Raw genomic sequence first — 22,472 nt, 5'->3', positions numbered from 1 at the left:
AGCAGCTGACAGTTGCTGGGGGCAGAAGTGACAGTGCTGCGACTTGAGGCAGGAAGGGTGTGAGCTCAGGGCGGTTTCCTCTCTGCTGCTGTCTGATGAGCTACAAACCAGCAGTGGGCAGAATGGGCGTCGCCCCACTCTGTGGGTTCCAGTGGCCCGTGCACACGCTGGATTGCTGCATGAAACAGTCCCGAGTTTCTTCTTAATGCTCTTGTTGCATGCTTCTTCTTTTTTTTTTTTTGGTTTGGCTTAAATACGAAATTGTGGTTAATGGCAAAACAATGGACCTCAATGGACCGCACGCGTTGCACGCAGGTGACCACTTTGATGCGTTAAAACCCGGGCCCTCCATCAGCAGACTCGAACCATCTTCGGCAGAAGGCTGCATGTGACACGGTTTCCGCCGCCTGCTTCCGCAAACACGGCGCAGCGAGGCGCGCACCGCGGACAGGCGCGCGTCCCGGCCGCGTCTGCGTGCACGGCGGGGCGGGGGACGACATGGTGCGGGTCCGAGGTGGCAGTCGCGCGGAGGACCACGGCCCGACCGCTGGAGTAAGTCCACGCAAGGTGTCGCACCGCCGAGCGCGGCGGGGAGGCGGGGGGGGGGGGGGGGGGGTGGTCGACGCGAACCCGGCACCGCAGCGAACACGCACGGAACGATGCCGCGAACCCGTCTCCGACTATCCTGGTTCATCACGCACATCACCATCATCTGAGAGTCCAATTTAGAGTCATGTGAGAAGATACCATGGGTTTTTTATTACTATATCACTATACTATATTACTATTTTTTTTAACGTTATTACTATAATTACATTAGTCATTATAATGAACATTTTAAGGGGTTAATACATGTCAGAGTAGAAATTTAGAGTCATGTGAGAAGAAACAATGTTTTTTTTATCACTATACTATATTACTATTTTTTTTACATTATTACTATAATTACATTAGTCATTATAATGAACATTTTAAGGGGTTAATACATGTCAGAGTAGGAAACATGTGGAAACATGTTGGTGACTTATGTAAATATAAGAGACTGATTTCCTCGGGCCTCGGGTGGGCCGGTACGTGGTAAGAGCAGCGTGTGATCAAGGGGGCTGTGTCGGTGTCCTCTGGCGGGACATTAATGTCTTCTGTTCACTGCAGCGAATATGGTAAGATGCCGGCCTTCAAGATTCTCCCTACCCTGTTCTGTGTCGCCCTGGTGATCCCGATGCCAACCTCCTGCCACCCTCGGGTGGGCCCTTGCAGAACGGTAAGTTGCTGCTTTTAAATGTGTTCGTAAAACGGGGAAAAATTGACATGCAGTAGAATTACATTTTTTTCTATATTATACCAGACCAGGCAAAGAGTTCACATCTCCAATACAAGCCAATTTGTATTGGACAAAAGTGAATGAACCTGAAGACATGAAGTTGAAAAAGTTCCAACACTTGTTGGCTGCTTTTATTTCTCTCACATTAGCGATCATTTCATTATTAGTATGATGATGATAATACAGTAGCTTGCAGAGCAGCCATGAAGGTAAAGCGATTATGTCGCTTTATGTTTGATTTATATTTTGTTTCAAAATACCGTTCCTGTATTAGATTTTGTCATAGTCGTAAATCAGAATAGTAGTGTCACAAGATATAAAGACCTTTTCCTGTTGCTATTATTAGACTGTTTCAGATTTTCTTTGTTTTCCTCAATTTTAGGTTCAAAGGATGGCTTTTTGTGGTCATCTTCAGCTGGCTGCAGTACCAAGGAACTTGCCAGAAAATGTGGAGGAGCTCAACATCAATAGCAATCTTATTAGAAAGCTACCTGATGGCTCTCTTTCCAACTACCCACTTTTACAGACCCTCAACTGTGGACAGAACCATATTGAAAGAGTGGACATAGATGTTTTTAAGGACTCTCCTCTCCTAGAAAACCTTAATCTAGCTGAGAATAATCTTTCTATTGACTATGAGTACACTGCCCAGTCAATGCGCTTCTTGTCCAGACTCAGGACCCTGGATCTATCAGGCAACTTCATCACAGAAGATATGGCATCTGAACTCTTAAAGAACCTGACATCTCTGGAATATTTGTCTCTGTCCAGGAACTTACTCTCCAGGCTGGACAACTCTATTTTCAGTGCTCTTCACCAGCTTAAAGAGTTGAACCTGGAGAGGAACATGCTGTATGAGATTGATGGGGCTTTCGATCACCTCAAGAAACTCCACAGACTCAACCTGGCCTTCAACTACCTCCCCTGTCTGGTGAAATTTGAGATGACCCAGTTGGTAGTTCTGAATGCCAGTCATAACTTTATCGAGTGGTTCATCTCCAATCCTGACATGGAAGAGGACTTCCAGCTGGAAACTCTTGATTTGTCAGACAACAAGCTTTATTTTTTTCCCTTCCTGCCATCCCACAGTCGTCTCCGTAATTTGCTGCTTTCCCAAAACCAGATCAGATTCTACAATCTCACAAACATCACCACACCTAATTGGACAACCACCGTTGACTTCTACAACCTTGGGAACAATGTGAGCAATGTCACCGCCCAACTTTGGGATGAGATACAAGGTGACATATCATCAATTGAGATGTTGGATATGAGTAGCAACCTGTTGGTCAACTTACCTTCAGGTTTCCTACAGAAAATGCCTAATCTTCACCATCTGAGGTTAAGAACAAATTGTCTGGAGTCAGTGAATCTCAGCACAGGGGAGTTGCCGGTGACTCTGTATGAGTTGGACATGAGCAACAACAGAGTGACTGAGCTCCATGCTGACCAAGGAACTGACAAGGAGTTGAACAACCTCACCCATCTGAACCTTAGTCTGAACAATATTCAGAAGTTACCATCCAGGATCTTCTCTGGTCTTCCCAGCATTAGTATGGTGGACCTCAGTTACAACACCCTGGGATTGTGCCAACCCGGACAAGAGAGCAGTTTGGCTTATTCAGACTGTGTGTTCTGGAAGAACATCGTTTCCCTGAGACAGCTTCATCTGGCAGGGTGCAACCTAGTTGAGCTCCCACCGTCCTCTTTTGAAGGTACTCCACTCACGGTTCTTGAGCTGTCGAATAATGAAAATCTCCGTTTAAGGCAAGACTCTTTGACCAGCCTCAGCAGAACATTACAGCATCTGGGGCTGGGAAACACCAACCTGCAGGACCTTGACCTCTCCCCCTTTCAACAACTGAGGTCTTTAGACATTTCCAAAAACTCAATTTCCCAGCTACCCAAATCCCTTCTAAGCCTTAATCTGAGGCGTCTGGACTTGAGGGACAACAAACTCACAACTATCAGCTCCACGCAGGCAGACTCACTAGGCAACAAGCTGTTGTCTGTATTTGTCAAGGGCAATGCGTTCAACTGCTGCCAGCTGGGCTGGTTCTGGACCTTCCAGAAAGCTGGTGTTCAAATTGAGGACCAAGCAGATGTTACATGTGTTGACCAGACACAAAGGATTACACATAATGTTGTTCATTTCAGTAAGCACCTGTGTGTTGACAGCGATGAGGAATCAATCTGGTGGTATGTCTTACTCTTTTCCACGGTATTAATCTCCTTGTTGGGCATCTCGGTGATACTCTTGCTCTCCTTCAAGCCCAGGCTGTTACCTAAGGTCATCAAGACCAAATGCTGGAGGCCAACACACACACGCATAGACGCTCACACAAGCATTTACACGTTCAGCCACACAGACAAAAGCCTGCCTCTTCAAACCAAACTCTAATGCTACTACTGAAGTGTCATAGTTGTCCATGGTTTTTTATCATGTTTGTTTTTTTGTCATTTAGAATTTTTTGCTTTAGTATTCCACATAGAAAACATAAAGCTCGATACTTGATTCTGACTGACTGATAGGTGTGCGTTAACTTAGGGTATACAAACTGTGTGAAGGGTAAGTTTTGAATATGTTTGTAGCTAAAGCAGAAGTAATTCCTACATGGTCGAAGGTTTGCACGCCTGGGCCAAGAAAACTGGTCAAAATGGTAATAAAAGTGCCCTTTTTAAAATTCATTTTGGAACGTCACAATGCTTGTAGTATTGTAATCCATCTCATTGTCTCTTTCCTTATATAGCCCGTGTTTTCAAGCTGAGAGCTCAGAGGTTTGAACTGTCATTTAAGTATTGAGAATTTCAACCACCAGAATCACACACTCGTATATAAGATCAAGTTTTGGTCCCATGGCATTAACACGAGCGTGCGGTTGCAACAAATGCATCATGTGGCTTGAGGAAGGGTTTGCACAGAAGGACGTGTGTGTGTGTGTGTGTGTGTGTGCTTTCACATGTGTCAATGTGTGTGTTCGCAGAAGTCGTGTGATGCAAACTGTGGCTAAAAGCAGCAGAGGAAACTTGAAATTTCCTGTTTTGATGAGATCTACATTAACTGCCCATTTCTATGTCAGAGAGAAGAATTAGATGGGGTTGGTGGTGTTCTACAGAGGCTCTTGCTTCAAAGCCTATGGGGTCCAACATCTGTAACCTCAACCTGGTGGCACATAGTTTTTACTAGGTTCACACCACTACGTTAGCCCAGAATTCTCATTTTTCAAACCATCGACCCACCATCTAGATCAGTGTTTCTGGCCTTCCAGTGGCAATAATCCAGTGTGGCCAAGGACAAGCATCCACGCCCTCCACACTGACCACAGTGATACCGCAGTGATATCAAGAGTGAGAGAGGACCTTGGTTATTGGTTTTGCATTGTCTAGTGATGTGTGCAGGATTGTGTGCAGACCCCCCCCCGAACATGTCCATTCTGCAGTCCTGGAAGGCGCTGTCATTGCGCTCCAGAAAATGAAATGCAAAGCATGCAGGTTAAACCAGAGCGTAACCATAATACCACTGTGGTGATGCTCTGGGTCAGGGTGGTTTGAAACAGAGTATGTGAGAGAGAGAGAGAGCGAGAGAGAGAGAGAATCGAGCAATAGCGGGGGATAGAAAGAGAAACTGGAGCGCTTTCTCAAGAGGCCGAGCTGCCACCTGTACACATACGGCAACATTTTTTATGTTTGTTTGTAACAATTATTTCACGATGTAGTATTTTTTACAATACTTGGGAATAAATGAATGCTTCATGGAGAGTCATTGACTTATTAACCGCTTGTGGGGTCTGATTGCATTTTCACTGCGCTCACACATCAATTCAGTTTGACACAGTGTGTTACGTACAGAGCAACCTTCAAAAAGCATCTAAGACAATACAAGTGGCTGCGCACAGTAGAGTGATGACCCATGAATTAGTGAGATGTTTGTCCAGGAAGGAAAAAAAGGTTTTTTTTGGTGATTACCTACCAATTTAGAATAAATGAACAGCCATTTTAGTGTAATGACACAGCCAAAATGAATGAATTAAAAGGATTTAATAAATTATGTCTGTAGAGTGTTATTAAAATAAAAAAAACAAGACAGTTGCATGTTTTCATTTTCGCAGTGATGATGCTGATGAAGCATCTTGCATTCTTGTAACTCGTATTTCAGCATGTTTTCTGCATGTTTGATGTCCACCATCCATGGCATGTGTGTGGCTCCTGGTCCCTGCAGAGATGGCTCTGGATGTAGGATCCTCATTTTGCTTGGTGGTTCATAGTCTTCTTCAGTTTCTTCACTGGGCACTCTAAGTACTGTTCTTTGTCCTTTTCTGGTCAGTTAAGTGATTTGCTGAGAAATATGTATTTGATTCAGGAGTATGTTAAAGGTCCACGCCACCAATGTTATCACCTGGTGTTTTTGTTTGTTGGACCAAGATTCAAGATTCAAGATTGGTTTATTGTCAGTACAACAGTATACACTGTATACCGTGTATAATGTTTCACACAGACCCCCCCATGGTGAAACATTATTTACACCATGTGGTACAGATAGCTTCAGGATCTTTCCCAGACACAGTCATTGCCATAAACATTGGTTTGTTAAAATTTTGTGATTTGCCACTAACAGTGATCCTACTCTTACCCATTTGCTGTAAAATATTGTCAATACTGTGGTGAGAAAATATTTAATCAGTTTTGGACCTGAATATTTTAGTGTAAAATGAACATGCATGTTACTCCTGGTCCACAGATTACGGAGCCGCTTCCTTAACCGCTAGGCCACCACTGCCTCTCAAAAGCGTAAAAAGATATGCACAAATTTGCAATTCCATTCCAGGTGACACAGGTCGATGGGCTGTTAAAGTTGTATACAAAATATATGAAATAATGTCAGATTTCACAACCATGTCATACCGCCGTGTTTGTGATGGTGGCTAGAACAAACACATGATTTTTAAATCAAATTACTGCCAATACATTTGTAGTACATATAATTTATTTACTATATTTACTATATCATTTATTTACTATATGTTTGCAATTTAGCAAGTTCAATTAATAGAGGGGTTTAAAAATATTTCTAATTAAGATATTACAGTCTTGCAGAAATTGGCATGTAAAGCTGGTAGGTTTGCAGGTAGTTGTGTTGCACATGTTGCTAAAGCGAGGTAACATTGGACAAGAACCTTAACCTTTGAAATCATCACTTGAGATCGCTTGCAACTGCTACTAGTTGAATGCTTTGCAGCATCAAGCAATTTTAATTTCATACTTTCATACCTACTTTACATTTACATGTATGGCATTTGGAAGACGCCCTTATCCAGAGCGACTTACAACGTGCTTTCATGTTACCATCAATGAAGTAATCAGTTCTGGTTCACTAGGACTCAAACCATGAGTTTGATACTTTTTACTTATTTACTTTTAATCTTGAAGTTTAATTAGGTGCTTTTACTAAAGTGCACTTTTCTGATTACTCACACTTTCTGTCATTAAGAAAGGAGGAGTAAGGAGGGCCCAATCATCTTGTATTAGTCAGCAAGTTTTGACCGCTATGAGAAAAATGCCCTAAGTTCACCACACAAGAAGCTGTGGAGTGATGTTGTTTTCTCTGTTTTACTTCCTGTGGTACGTTCCATTATTTCTGCCCCACATTTGGCAGTTTTCCACAGAACATTGACTCAGTAGTTCAACTCCATATTAAGCCATGTCAGTGCATCTTTTTGAAAACCGAGAAGGCCATTTTTAGACAAAACTGGAACTGAGATCATGAATCAGGATGCTGTTTAAATAACATGTACAGCACGACATTATTCATCTGTAGGAGTTGTTTTCACGTCAACTGCGATTCATTCATCACAAAGTCTTTACATTTAAATTAATGGCATTTATCAGACACCTTTTTTACAGAGAGGAACTTACAATCAGTAATTACCCCCCATGCAAACTCCCATCTTCCAAGAAGCTTACATAGATGCAAGCCAAATTGGCAAAATTTAAATATGAAACATTACAAAAAGTGCTTTCCAATGCAGAAAGAGTCTGATTCAGTGAATGACTGTGTTTCAACTTTTATATGAAATTGCACCTGTTTGGTGTAACTGGTCAATCATACGACCAAATACAATCCTACAAATTCCCTGTCTCTCTGCAAGTATATATATATATATATATAAGAAATTATGCTGGTTTGTAGGGAAAGGATATTAACATCGAATAATTATTTGATTTAGATTTTTGGTTTATTCACTTTGAATTTTGTACATTGTTAAAACTATTATTTGTATATTATTTCGATTTTTAAGAAAGCATTCTTAGTTTACAGCATTTCTTTAATATCTGCCTAAAACGTTTGCACAATACTCTAGTGACCAGTCAGTTCTTGAAGTTCATAAGTTCAGCAAAAAAAGTGTAAAGATTTGAATGGCTTGCAGCAACCAGAGGCATGCAGTGGTTAATTCAAACCAAATGTGGACAGGTGGCAAGCCAGTGATGGTGTTTATGGTAATAGTTTGAGGAACATGGCAAAGACTTGAAGGTTTTGAATGGCTTATAAGTTCCCCCGGATGCCAATATGTTTGAGTTGCTGTGGCATGTCCTAGTGCCTTAAGAAACACATTTAGCCAACAGGCATAAAGTTAACACCATACAACGTACCCAACAAAGGCATTAAAGCAACGAACAAATGCCACCACTTTTTTTTTTGTTTGCTTGTGTTGAAATCGCTCTTTTTTCATCTTGTCAGTTGCAGGTTCCCTATATTGAAACGCTGTTTAAAAATGGCTCCTGAGAAACTGCTGCCTGTGCAAAAAAGAGAGAACCAGGAGACACATGTGGCCCCTTACTGAGCGGAAGCTCCAGGCCTGTTTGCTGGTGCGTGCTAAGGGCTTGTATTTTTGGGAAGGAACTGGCCCAGCAAGGCCCCCCTAGCTAGGCATGTGGGGCTGAGTAATGGACAGCAGGAGGGACCTCCTCCCAGCCACAGCACAGGAAGTGCTTGGCAATGTGCTGCTTCGCTTCCTCTTTAGCCCTTCTGTGTTCGTATCTCAAACGTCAGAAGCGACAACTGACTTATATTTAACTCGCGCATCATCATAATATATAATTATGGGACAATGGTCCATTAGATGAACGATATGGGGTGAAAGTGAAGCGAAAGAGTTTCTGTCGTTGTGATGCACAGCACTGAACGTGGTGCACACAAAAAAATTCTGCATTTAATCCATCACCTTTAGTGAGCAGAAGGAAGCGGTGTCAGGCGGCAGTATGTGGGGACCTCAGTGGCACCTTGGCGGTTCGGGGTTTGAACCCGCGGTTACGAGTCCGCTTCCTTGCTTGCTAGGCCACCACTGCCACATTGTAATTAGAGACTGATACTCTTACTAAAATGAATTTCAACAAAAGAGCTCTTGTTCCGTACACTGTCATAACTGAGTACTACGTCAAAGAAACTTGCCCGGAATTATTGAAAGAATTTTGAGGACTTCACTCTTATGTTGGTTATGTGGCCACTTTTAAACATACAAATACATCAAAAATTTATGTCAAAAAACAACTTAATAACATATTTGACAAAGACTATTCATAATTACATTACCACGAAAGGTTCAGTTTAATATAGAAACATTTATTATTTATTTAAATCCATCGAATCAGAATATTGGATTAGGTAGCAACCACCACAGAAATGACAGAAAAGTGGCAGCCCTTTTGATGGAGCTGTTGAAGTTTATATAAGTTATGGTGAGATATGGTGAGAGACTTTGTGTACGTCATGCATACAGTGTCTGGTTCACTTCGGACATTTTTTAGATAAGGAGGCATTTGTTTTGGGTGATAGACACACCTCATTTTTTTGTTACCCATGTAATGGTCTCATTGTGTACAGGTGTGCCTTATACTGGGGTCAATACCAAGAGACAACCGTTCTCAATGTGGCATCAATTTCAACATTCTGTGGGTATAAAAATCTGGTATTGTCAGTAAGTCATTCCACGTTCATCAGTCAAACGGTCATGAACACACAGCGTCACCTGGCCATGGCGCGCCTTCGGGTCGGTGGCAGGCAGTCAGATGTTGCCCATGAACTTGATGTGTCTCAAAGTATCTTCAGCAGACTTGCATCAAGACACAGAACTACTGGCAGAGTTCCTGACAGACCCGGGAGTGGAGCCCCATGAGTGACAGGCCACAATGATGACCAGTACCTAAGGGCCTATGTACTCACATCATTATGCAACTGCCACACAGCTGCAGGCCCGTTTACGAGATGCGAGGGGTACTAGGTGGTAGTAGCCTAGTGGGTAAGACACTCGCCTGTGAACCAGAAGACCCAGGTTCAAATCCCACTTACTACCATTGTGTCCCTGAGCAAGACACTTAACCTTAAGTTGCTCCAGGGAGACTGTCCCTGTAATTACTGATTGTAAGTCTCTCTGGATAAGGGCGTCTGATAAATGCTGTAAATGTAAATGTAAATGTACTAGGGTTTCCAGACAAGCCATTCACAACCGACTCCACCACTTTGGCTTGAATGCAGGTGAATCCACTGACACCAAGACCCCGGAGTGAACGTTAGCAGTGGGCACAAGACCATGTGACCAGGTCTACCGTCAGGTGTCATCAGTGTTGCTGGAGAAGGCGAGGTAAGCGTTACGCTGAGGTTCTACATGGTCCCCAGGGTTTGCTTTGATAGAGGAGGTGCAACAGTCTGGGCATCACCAGTCAGAGCAAATAAGATCTGGTTACTGTACATGGCTCAGTCACTCAGAGATATAGAAACCATCATCATCCCCCAATTCCGCCAGCACACCCTTAAAATTCTGTTCATATATGATAATGCTCCAAAACATCGTGGCAGAATTGTCACAGCTCGACTTCTCGAAGTTGGAGTGCCTCATATGGTATGGCCATCAATGTCCCCTGACCTGAACCCCATAGAGCACGTCTGGGACCAGTTGAAGCAGAGACTGAATGATTGTACCCTACCCCCACGTGACCTGGCAGAACTGCATGTAGCACTTGTGGAAGAGTGGAACGCATTGCCTCAGAACATCATCATGAGGGTAGTGAGGAGCATGAGACGTCGCTGTCAAGCTGTCATTGCGGCAAATGGTGGAAACACCCGCTACTGGCGTTTTTTGACTATCCCCGTTTTTGCCTAAATTTTGGGGGTAATAAATATTTAACTAATGAACTTTTTTTTTTTTAACTCTTTTCATACATTATTAGGAATACCAACTTTTACTTATTTCATTAAAATTCAAAGCAAATAAAAAGCACTCATGTAAATAACAACATCCATAACTTAATGTGAGTAGGGTTGTTCGTGAACTTTCCTGAACAATTAACAGTACAGCATCCTTTGTTGGATTATACATGTTCTGATAAAACGACATGAGTATTTTACATGCATTTACCCCAGGTAAACCAAACTGCATGATGACCTCTGCTGGGCAAAAAGTGAAATAAAACCACAAACGCATGATAAAAGGTTATACCGTGAAGGTCTTTATTATATAATGAAGCTTACATTCTTTATAAATCTATGGAGACATTCCAAACAATTACAACAAAGCTGATAAAAAGTCTTCTCCAAGCTGTTATAAAATTCACCAAAAACAAAAAGGAAATTGCGGGTATGACGTCTGATCTGTCTGTTCTAATGTTAGTACTGTTTACCAACTCTCATTTTCAGCAGTATTACAGAATCGCTCACGTATTTTTACAATCGCGGTGCAAAGACAAGTTAAGGCACTGTTCCAGTAAATATGAAGCTCTTGCATTATCAACAAAGAACAATCCCAGAATGAAGGAACCTTTTAAATAAAGTACTATGTGTGGACGAAAGGCCCTTTATTTAGAGGGCCAGCCAAACAGGGGAGTAACACCTATTAAGCCATGTCTGAAGCACAGGCCCATTATCCTGGAGCCAGACAGGCCTTAACACAATTTATCATCCATCCCTGCTGACGCACCTCTCTTTATTATAACAGGCTGGCGGATCCATTTTAAAATACTGATGGCGTCATCCCTGAAGCCTTGCCAAAAAAAAAAAAACAAGGATTTAATACAGGAACGTGTGCCATTCTCTACCACCCTGAAGGTGGCGAGCGCTTAGCAAACCTGAGGCCATACAACACAAAAGCTAAGACTTGTCTTTTCCTTTCTGAAATCAACTTTCAGAATGATGTTCAAGTGCTGATTAATTTTTTTTTTTTCCTTTCAGCAAAATATATATATAAAAAACATTGTTAAAAAAAGTTGCCCCTTATTATAGAGGGGACAACTGGCAGTCATATCACATCTTAAGCACTTATATTAAAAACAGCTAAGCAAATGAGTCTGTAAACAGTTTGGGAGAACGAGAGTGTGTCGGTTCAGAAGAGCTCTTGATCAGCTGATGGAAAATGCAGCTCATAAAACATCTTTTGCATACATGATATTATTATTAAAACTGTTATTATAAATATAGGATCAGGGCAGAAATGTGGATGCTTGTGCTGCAGCTGTGTCAGGACTGAGGACTCAGGACTCCCTCCTTCTCTCCACACGTTCAGTTCAGCAGTTCCAGGTAGGTGATTGGCACTTTACCTTTCTGGTTGCCACGTTCCCCCATCAGCCAATCCGAATCCATGCCGGGCACGCTGTTAACCAGGATCACCTGAAACACGGGAGAACACGGGCCGCTTGCACATAACCCGATTACGTCTCATTTCCTTCATTAAGGTGGCATATGGCCAGAAGGTCTTGTGACGAACGACCGGTGACCAACCTCGTCCGCCAACAGGGAGAGCTCGCTGCTCCCCGCGGCGTCGTAGTCATAGAGGACGCGCGCCTTGCGGCTGCCGCTGGTGCTCCGCAGCTCGTTGAAGGCCGAGGAGGCCCGGCCCGGGGCTGCGGGGAGGGAAGCTGAAACCGGGATCGTTGGCACTGAAACGCTCGCTCCTCCGCTCACTGAGGACTGGTTGTTGTTGGAGGTGAACGTGGAGGGGAAACTAGGCGACAGACACCAGATCCATCGTCAATGTAATGGTGGGACACCACAGTTAACATGCAACAACTTCAATCAGCCAATAGAATTCGGGGCTGATAACTACTGATTAGCTGCATTATCTAGTGCCCCAACAAGCATTAGTAGGAATAACACCGTAGCCCATTCGGAACACTACATTTCTGTTGTAACTTATAATGTGCCTTTATATCAGGAGGATAGAGCCTCCTCTGTCTTCTCTGACAGCACAGGACACTGGTCAGAAAGAAGAAGAAAATGAGCCGTACATGTGCGCCAAAGTAAACTGAGCCAGAACCTTGAACAGTGTCTTATGGCAAAGAGACCCTTTGATGGGTCTAATCAACAGCACAACGTCATTTACGGTAATCAAGAGCTGAATTCCCTGGGGGAGTTTGGGAGTTGACAGACTTGGGACGTTGACTTTGCTTAATTAAAAACAGACCGACACAAAGATTGTTAATTGACCCAGTGGGGACACAGATCTTTCTTATTCATGAACCTGACAGTTTAAAACCTTATCCGCTAGTGGTGGCCTAGCAGGTAAGAAAGCGGACCATTGCAGGTTCAAATCCCACCAAAGCGCCCCGTCCTGACACACTGCTCGCCGGGCGCCTTTCATGGCTGCCCACTGCTCACCAAGGGTGATGGTTTCATGGTGAGCACATGTGCTGTGCTGCAATGTTTCACTTAATAAACCTCAGACGTGCTGCATAGCATGGATTATTTTTTATTTGAAAAAAAATAAAAGGGGATGAGAGCTGTTTCTCACCTTCCTAATTGTTTCTGGAGGTCGACCATGTACTGGTAACACTGGGCATAGTACGTAGTCTGGGCCTCCACAAAGTCATTCAAACACCGCAGATGGTGTGCCTGGGAGAATAACATAAAATGAAAAAAGAAGAGAGGAGAAAGATTTTTTTTGTTTGTTATGCAAATGGAAGTGGTGCATGCTGGGACTTGGCCGTTCAGGCATTCTGTGCTTACATGGGTGCTGCTGACGCCCTCCAGGAGCAGCCTTGTTATCTCAGCCTGCCGGTCAAACTCACTCTGAGTTATCCTCAGGTCCTGCTCAGCCTGAAACACACCCAACACTGAAGCGATTACGAGTCAGGGCAGTGAGGAATAAGAACGCAGAACCCAATGGGACAAAAACACCGCACACCAGACAGACTGTGAAAATGACTATCACAGCATAGCTCAGAGCAGGGATGGGACTACAGATCAATGCTTCCCATGTACATTATTGACAAACTGGAATCCAGTTTCAATTTGGATGTTTAGGGCTGTCAATCTATTTAAAAAAAAAAAAAGAACTAATTAAACTGCACACTTTGCCATGAATTAACAGTAATTAATTCTTAAAGGTCCCCTATCATGAAAATGTCACTTTGTGAGATTATTTAACATTAATAGTAGTTCCTGCAGTGGTTAGAAATGGTAATAGGTGTAATGAGTGCTTTGTAACATGAAAGCACGTTGTAACACAATGGCCAAATCAATGTCTGGTTCGCTATGACACCAACTAAGAATACAAATCATTGTATTCGCTCGGTTGTAGTTTTCTTACAAAAAAAAAAAAAAGCTACAAATTAGTCTAAGTATTCTCTGAAGAAGGTCTTAAGAAAATACTCAGCGACTGTGCTGTTCATTCCACCACCTCAGAGCAAAGACAGAGAAGAGTCTAGATGAGTGGCTGGTCTAGAGCCATCAGAGGTAGACCTGCTAGAAGGAGGTAATACAGTTGTGAGATTACTAGGGACTGAACAAGTATCTGGGTGGCCTGTGTTGATAGATAAGGGCGGATCTGTCTGATATTGTAGAGGCAGAGGCCATATCTGTAGAGGCAGATATTGGGGCAGTGATGGCATAGCGGATAAGGAAGCGGCTCAGTAATCAGAAGGTTGCCAGTTCGAATGCCGATGCCACTGAGCAAAGCACTGTCCCCACAGACTGCTCCCCGGGCACCTGTCATGACTGCCCATTGCTCAACCAAGGGTGATGGTTAAAAGCAGAGGACACATGGTTGTGTGCACAGTGTGCTGTGCATCACTTTAATTTTCAGAAAAAAACTAGCAGGAAAGACTGGTGAGGAGTCGAGAAGGAGAGTTGGTTGTTTTACCATTCAGAGAGTGGTCAGATCTTGAATGTCCATAAGGTGAAAGTGAAGTGATTGTCACTTGTGATACACAGCAGCACAGCACACGGTGCACACAGTGAAAATTGTCCTCTGCATTTAACACATCACCCTTAGCAGTGGGCAGGCATGACAGGCACCCTGGAGCAGTGTGTGGGGACGCTGCTTTGCTCAGTGGCACCTTGGCGGATCGGGATTCGAACCGGCAACCTTCTGATTACGGGGCCGCTTCCTTAACCGGTAGGGAGAGGTTACCTCCCCTTTTCTGTGAATGATGTTGACGACGTAATTCCCACAAATGCCTGCTCCCTTCTATTGGCTGCTCTGCTCCTTGTCCCGCCTCTCCTCCTCATTTGCATTTAAAGCTACACACACCCAAAGGAAATCTCATCGTGGCACTGGATCAAAGTGGCTGTAATTCTGCACCGAGGCTGATTTTTGGAAAGAGATTTAGTATTAGGGGGACCACTAAGACCTAAAAACAACAAAAAAAAAAATTCATGTCAAGGGACCTTTAAGACCTATACGGTCTGTCTCCATCGAAATATAGGGATTTAATTACTGGTACACATATATTTAACACACACATTTTATATACTTATATAAAATGTGTATACATTGTTTAATTAACTTAAGAAAAATCTAGTCAATGTTGCAATTTGAGGCATTTTCTTCTTTATTCTTGCATCGCAGACAACTGTGCTGCAATAGCGATCATAACATCACTGAGGTGAGAGTACATGTCACACGTCTCCAAAAGTTTCTCACCCATAGTGTGGATGCATTGTGTGGATCTACAGAGTGAGGATGCAAGGAGAATACCAGTTCCTAACATGCCTCAAAACAACCAATCAGTTGCAGGATAACATAAGGATCACAAAAGATCAGTTGGTTTGATGCGCAACACTGTGGAATGTCAGGAAGTAATTTGATACAATGAAAATTAAATAAAATTAAACTAATGGAGGTCCCACATATTCATGACAGCCAAGACCTCTATGAACTTTTTGAGAAAACAGTGTAATTTAGTATATAATGAAAGGAAAGCTCTTGTGTACTTTGACTGATGGTTGCCACAACATTCCACAATGGTGTGTGGACTTAAAAAGTTCCTTCCAGCTTTTCACTATTGTTCTGCAGAAGAGCGATGCCCAAGCAGAGAGGCTGAGCTCAACCTCTTCAACAGCTTGCGCTAGGCCTAACCCCGCTCCACTGCCAAGAACGGCGCTGGCCGTTCCAACAGGGCTGAGCATTCCTCTTACCTGTGTCACTTCCTCTGCCCACATCTGCTCAGCGGTCGAAAACAGTAAGACACAAATTAGAGCAGCAGCACCAAGCAAAAGATGCCTATCTGCACACATCACTCAACAACACTGCATTTGGGACACATAAACAGCACAGGTACACTCACAGTTCGCTATGAGCATCGAGACCCAAGTGGATGTCGGCTCAAACTTGCACTATACATTTCTGAACTACAGACCGTTTCTTTTACTAGCACGAGTATGCGTGTCGAAGCAGACGATGGGGCGAATGTTTAATCACCCGGATAATTCTAAAAATCCAGCCGGACACATTCGGGGGAAAAGAGGAGGACAAAGCGATGCTATGCGCTCTCTCTACGCAGCTTACTTATCACCGTAAAGTCAACGTATGCACAACATTAAACATGTTGGTGGTGGTGGCCAGTCAGGGTGACCCTGTGGACACGCCCCTGGCTTAGCATACCTGGCGTTGATAAAACTTAGGTTTGGCGAGCATATACAGATTTTGTGACGCAGTCAGGTTTAGTTTCAGAATGCAGAACCTGGACATCACTGACCTGGAAACGGCATGCTTAATGCTGAAGCCTAGTGGAATTTTAAACACGTCATTTTAAACCCTTCCCACAAACCACTACTTCTGTTTTTGAACTAAAAAAAATGTTTTAAGTTTAGCGCTGCATCTCAAGCCTCGAGCATTTGATGCTAAACAGAACAGGATCTGATAAAACTGAAATAATTCTCCTGTCGGTGTTTACATCTATTTTGTTAGGTATTAAAACCCTGACCAAGAGAAGGCAGGAGTTGACCTCTGAAAGAACACAAGACAGAAGCAGACCAACCTTCAGCCACTTAACATGGAACAGGTCCACCATGTAGGAGAAACTGGCCATATAGCCAACGTCTCCAGGTGGGGAGGTTGCATTAAAAGACTAGAGGTGACAGAGAACATGGCAGAAGGGCACAGAGAAACGGAAGCAGACAAAAACATTATTGCAGAATGGAAAAAGTGACCGTTAGAAAGCAAGGCTGGCAATCTGCCATTTCTTATGAAACAGGAACACACAATTCTTAGGAAGGAGTTGTGACGTAATTGTGGACTGTGAAATTATGGGTTTGGCCTGTGACTTCAAAGACAAATGAAGCTCATAAATTCTCAAAAACATAAAATAAAATGCATACTAACAAGTGCTCTGGCATCGGCCACTCTAGCTTTCTTTAGTCTTGTCTTGGCAGCATCCAGGTCCAATCGTTTGTTCTGCAACAGCTTCCGCTCTTTCTGAAAGAGATGAAACATAGATGACATGCCACCAATCATGCATCACCCACCATGAACATATCTGTGTCTTAATCAACACGCAAGTATTACTATAATTTAAAGGCCCCCTATTATTAAAAATTGTTTTGCTTTTATATCAATCTTGGTGTTCCCCTAATACTGTGACTATCAAAATTGCAGAATTATAGAGACTTTGAACCCGTCCCACACTGAAATCTCCCATGGAACATTTCAGTGTGTGTAGCTTTAAATATTAATGTGAAGATGAGGCAAGATGAGGAACAGAGCAGCCTTTAGAAGTGAGTGGCCATTCGCGGAAATTACGTCATCAACCCCATTCACCAACCACAACGTTTGATGCGAACATGAAGTCAGGTCGGCTTTTTCCCCCCAGATAATTTTATTTTTATAATCACCTAGCAACTGCAATGCTTCGGACTATAAGAAGCCATGACGGTCAGTGGAGTTACTGTTTAAGAGGAGGGGGTGGGAGATTCTCTGGGCGTACAAAGCATGAGAAAGGGGGGGGTAAACTGATCGTCTGAGCTGCCACTCTCTGAACGACGAAGCTATCTCCATTTCTAGCCACTGCAGGACCAGACAGTATTAATGTTAAATAATCTCACAAAGAAACATTTTCATAGTAGGGGGACCTTTAAATGCTGAAATAATACTTATCTTACCAGGATAGTTTTGAAGTCGCCTTCAAGAAAGTTCCTGAAAGGTGTAAGAAAGTTGTTGGCTGAACTCTGAATGAACTCTCTCTCCGCGCTCCCAACCTGCTTCTGCGTCTCTCCACATTTGATGAGTGCGTTGCCTGTGACCACACACAGAGCCAAATGAGCCTTTTTTTAACATCACGATCATCACTTAAAATTTGCTCTGGAATTAATCTAAGAGGCCAAATCAATCAGCAGCCTTTTAAAAAACTAATCACAAAGTCACAAAAAGCTGAAAGGTATAGTCTCAATGTGACAAATAGTGTTTTTCTGTGTGCACGTTAAAGGATGAGAAGTAGTGTGACTGTGATCATTTCACATATAAAATACTTGAATAGATAAATACAAGAAACTTTAATATGCAACATTGCAGCTGGTCTGAATTCCTTAATTAGACAGCACCACCAAAAATGAGCTCTCTGTTTAGGTGCTGCAGCTCCAGTCCAAAATAATTCCATTAAAAGTTCAGAACAGAGAAGAAGAATTCTATGTTACACAAATGCTGCACAGCTCAAGTATTAACCAGTGTCACAAGGTGCTCTGAAACTGACCGTAGGCCGTTCCTGGTCCAAACTCATTCCCAGAATCTATCATGGACTGGCCCAGCAACTCGTGGTTGTTCATCCGGGTCGGAACTTTCTTGTCCAGTTTCTCATACAGAAATTCCTCTATTCTAACATCTGAAGTAACAATAAGGGGGAGAGGTAATTCGATTTAAATGGATGGTCATGAGACAAAGCTCCAGTGTTACATGACCAGCGTCACATCAGATAGTAACAGGATTATGCTGTATACATGGAAATGGGGCGAACCGGCTCACATTTAGTAAGATGCAGCTGTTTCGCTGTTATTACCACAGCATGTTTGTTGTAGGCATAACAGGGATCAAATTTGTGGATTATTACTTAATACCAAGGAAAGAAAGAAGCGTGTTTTATATATATATATATATATATATATATATATATATATATATATATATATATATATACACACACACACACACACACACACACACACACACACACACACACACACACACACACACACACACACACACACACACACATACATACATACATACACACACACACACACACACAAATAAGTTTTCTTTAACATGAAATGGCCAGGGGAGTGCGTGAAACCAAACAGCAGACATGTGGTGAAGATCTGTTCCCTGCAGCACGACGAGCGTGCTCGTCTGTCTCAGGGCTGAGAAATGCGGCAGCATAGCGTGAACTCTGAGGACGGTCCACAGCTGCGATGACGCCACGCTGAAGCCCTCATCAGCCGATATCAAGAAACCTCGATAAGCTGGAATCCGATCTGCTGCAGGCTAGAGGTTCAGCGAATCAGTTGTGAGGATAGAACGCCAGTCACCTGAGCTCAAAGAGCAGCTCAGCCGCTACAGGGATCTGTCGTGGCGAATTAACCTCACTGCGTCTTTCACTGCTACAAACCAAGAGAGGTTCACCCTCTGCGGCCCTCACCGATGCTTTATGGAAGGGATGGGCGAATCAGGGAAAACACCGCTCACTTGGGTTCGGCTGCAGCAGGACCTCCGTCTGCTTCATAATCCGCTCCGTCCACTGTTTGGTGCATTCTGCTCTGCTCAGGAGGTTCTCCAAATGGGCGTCCAACTCGGTCTTCTCAGCCTGGCCAAGCTTCTCCTCTGTAAACTACAGATGTGAAAAGGACACACTGGTTTACAAATCCCAGCAACTTAACAGTACAATACGCCTTTCTTTTCTTGTTCAGTGGAGGATCTTGTACACTCAGAGAAAGATCTAAAAAAATGACGTGTGTAGCACCATTAAGAATGAGGGACAATTTCGGGTTTACTCTTGTCAGCACGAACAAGGGCCAAAATTGCTTAAGCTCTCAAATGTACCAGAGTCGCTGGCCATAAAAGGCCAGATTTACAACAGCGCTACTGACTTTATTCAACTCGTTTTGGACACAGTTCTAGTTCACAACTAGACGGGAATGTCAACAGCGCCACAAGAAATGACACGGAGCATCATAAAGCGGAAAGTGGCGAATGCGCACTGATGGTTAGCTAGCCACTTAGCATCACACGTACTGCGAGACAGCTGGGCTAGCACGACGGCGAACTGTGGCAACAGTAATAAATAAAAACCACGCCAGGAGCCCCCGGTGATACCAGGCAAACCCCTTGTTTTGCTGGGTTTCCCTGGAACCAAGTCGCGTTGACGACGCCGCGCGGTATTAAATGGACGCGAGTTATAGCCACAGGCGCTAGTTAGCTGTATTGCTAACAATTAGCCTGTTAGCACCAGCAATCTCAGCTTCGTAAAGAGGGGAGTCCGGATGTGCTGAGTATGCCGCCTGAACCCCCTTTTAAGCCCCAAAACTATATTTAAAAACTACACTTTAATGATGACGTGGAATTAATAAGAGTCAACGACGGCCGAACTTTTCTTTTTAGCGACACAACTTTCCAAAAGTTTGGCGGCGCTACTTTAAATAGCAGCAACAGAGTTTATTTTTAGAGGATTTTACTGCACATTTAGACAAACTACTAGTGCGGCGACGCTGGACTCGATCACAACTGTAACTCTGCGGATGCGAGGTGGCGGTCGGACGCAGTCGACGCTTCACCTGAACCGCTCGGCTGAGGAAGGTACCGGCGTCCGCCGCCAGCCTTTTCACGTTAAAATCCATCCCGGCGAAGAGTCAGCTGTCGGCGGCCAGCGGGTCCATGCAGAGTCCGACGATGTTTAGTCAGCCCGGGCGGAGACGGAGGAAGCGGGCGGGCCGGCGGTCGCTCGCTGGAGGCGCGATTAGGAGTCGTGGGAGGCTGCAGGAGGGAGGGTCCTGCTGCCTGACATGACATTTTATGGGAAGTGCGTGACTTTAAAAAACGGAGCGTTTCTCTTTGACACGAATATTCATGGAACATATTATTTCTTTCTTTCTTAAAAAAAAACGCGCTACTAATCAACGCTCCGACACCGAAGACCATGCAAATTCAGCCATTGGGTTCTGGGGGGGGGGGGGGGGGGGGGGGGGGGTGTTGCATACCTTGCAAATCAATCACTTTACAAGGGATAAAAATAACTAATTAAAAAATCTAATTATGCGTTTTACGGGAACTTTTAGGCTGTAGTGCCATTTGTGTCCGCAAGATGGCGGAAATACGGAATAATCACGATGTGCGCAAGTACGCATCATCACGCACAGCTAACATGTATGCGGGTCGTTTTATTTAAAATGCATTAAAATGACCCTAAGTACGCATTCACTTCTTAAATATATGCGGTCAATTAAATAATCGGAGGCCGTGGTTTAGGGAATTAAATATCTTATGCTGCAGATGGCAGCATTTCTCACCGGCGAGAAAGTGTGCATAAAACAGTAGGAATATAAATTATTTTGCTTTATTTTGTGAAAGGTGAGACACAATGTGTGTGTCTATATGCAGCTGATGCCAGCAAACCCCAGCAAAAAAAGATGCTGTATGATTAAAGTGTGATATATAACCAGATGGCGGGTTTCTGTTAATATGACCAGAGAATGCAAATCATTGAATTAAATAGATATATAGATGCATTTATTGACCAGCAGATGCACTTTTAAACTATTGGAATATATTTAAAAATATAAAAAAAAGTAAAGAGGTTATTGCATTGCAACAGTTATTGCACTTATCTTAATGATATTGGCCCTGACATGTATCAGCTTGTCACAAACAACAAAATGAACAGACAAAAAGGGGAAGAGACAATTACCAAACGTGTTTCGCTAATCTCTCAGCTATGTGACATGTGATTACAACAGAACCAAGCCCCAGATGTAACCCTCAGGGAGTCCTAAATGAGAAGCAGGGAGAGACGGAACGAACAAGTCCAACATCCATGTGTCCCTGAAGCTCCTGTGCCCCGTCAGCGTTTCTCAGCGATGGGTATAGCAGGCGCGTCGGTAGGCCCAGCACAACAGAGCCGGGCGGGCGGGTGGGTGGATGCATAAGCACAGGCCAGGTGGGAATATTGCAGAACATCTCACCCACGACTGTTTTAAAGTTCAGGGAGCCGATGGGAAAGCCGGATTACATCGGGCAAAAAAAAAAAACACGATCAGCTTTGGTCAAAGCTCAATGGTTTGAGCAGACGTAATACAAGCAGTTGTGCATGTTGTGGTAAACAACAAGGTCTAACACTGCGATATTAATGATGCCACAACCTGAAAGATTTATGGCGTAATCGAGGCGAACGGGGCTCTCCTTGAGATGAAAAGTGCAGTGACCCGGCGCTAAACCTGCAGGCCGAACAGAAACAGCTCTCAGGCTCCGCCCCCGGCTTCGCTGCAGGATTCATACGTTCTGCATGGCAGGTTTCGACTGGCAAACCATTCTAAGCAAAGCGACATCCGTCCTCTGGAGGCTACGACGTACCGAACGTTGCTTAACCTCCCTGTCAGCTCGGCATGTGCTTATTTTCAGAACGATGCCCACAATTTCCCCCACTCCTTTCAGTATGTGTTTATGTTTGGGCTTCACCCATGCGTCTGCTGTAATTGAGGAACGGGCCTTTATCTGCCCACGAAACAAATCATCTAACGTGCCAGGAACTCCCCCAGGGCATGACTTGGATCATTTAAACAATCCGATCTTAAACGTGTAGCGGAGTTAAGAGGTTGGTGAACTCAGAAAAAACACTATTAAAATGAGTATTTTTGTAGTCACACACCTCCAGTAACCTTGTAACAAGCAGTAGACCAGCAGGGGGC

At 43.7% G+C, this 22,472-nt stretch overlaps 2 protein-coding genes across 5 annotated transcripts; one reads left to right on the top strand and one right to left on the bottom strand.

Moving 5' to 3' along the window:
* The first annotated feature begins 119 nt into the window (after positions 1-119).
* nrros (negative regulator of reactive oxygen species) lies at positions 120-12,960 on the top strand. 3 transcript variants are annotated; one of them, XM_028966552.1, is made up of 7 exons: positions 349-552; positions 1,153-1,261; positions 1,704-3,520; positions 9,201-9,615; positions 9,852-9,957; positions 11,308-11,885; positions 12,041-12,960. In XM_028966552.1, the coding sequence occupies exons 2-4, from the start codon at positions 1,166-1,168 to the stop codon at positions 9,490-9,492; spliced, it is 2,205 nt and encodes a 734-aa protein (XP_028822385.1). In that variant the 5' UTR covers positions 349-552; positions 1,153-1,165; the 3' UTR covers positions 9,493-9,615; positions 9,852-9,957; positions 11,308-11,885; positions 12,041-12,960. The 3 variants fall into 3 exon arrangements, with proteins under 3 accessions (XP_028822384.1, XP_028822383.1, XP_028822385.1); XM_028966551.1 differs by lacking the exon at positions 9,201-9,615 and having other exon boundaries at positions 120-552; positions 12,041-12,957; XM_028966550.1 differs by lacking the exons at positions 9,201-9,615; positions 9,852-9,957; positions 11,308-11,885; positions 12,041-12,960 and having other exon boundaries at positions 120-552; positions 1,704-5,078.
* Positions 10,802-20,563, bottom strand: sh3glb1a (SH3-domain GRB2-like endophilin B1a). Of its 2 annotated transcripts, XM_028966555.1 has the most exons (11): positions 20,346-20,563; positions 19,261-19,402; positions 18,272-18,400; positions 17,685-17,818; positions 16,909-17,001; positions 16,565-16,654; positions 15,723-15,746; positions 13,311-13,400; positions 13,096-13,196; positions 12,087-12,309; positions 10,802-11,975 (listed from the first exon to the last, which is right to left on the bottom strand). In XM_028966555.1, exons 1-11 carry the CDS (start codon positions 20,406-20,408, stop codon positions 11,868-11,870), a joined length of 1,197 nt encoding a protein of 398 aa, XP_028822388.1. In that variant the 5' UTR covers positions 20,409-20,563; the 3' UTR covers positions 10,802-11,867. The 2 variants fall into 2 exon arrangements, with proteins under 2 accessions (XP_028822388.1, XP_028822386.1); XM_028966553.1 differs by lacking the exons at positions 15,723-15,746; positions 16,565-16,654 and having other exon boundaries at positions 20,346-20,560.
* Positions 20,564-22,472: the final 1,909 nt, after the last annotated feature.

Source organism: Denticeps clupeoides, chromosome 2 (assembly GCF_900700375.1).
Source record: "Denticeps clupeoides chromosome 2, fDenClu1.1, whole genome shotgun sequence".
Lineage (NCBI taxonomy): Eukaryota > Metazoa > Chordata > Actinopteri > Clupeiformes > Denticipitidae > Denticeps > Denticeps clupeoides.
The sequence above is the reverse complement of the archived record's forward strand: the minus strand, read 5'-3'. Positions and strand labels throughout refer to the sequence as shown.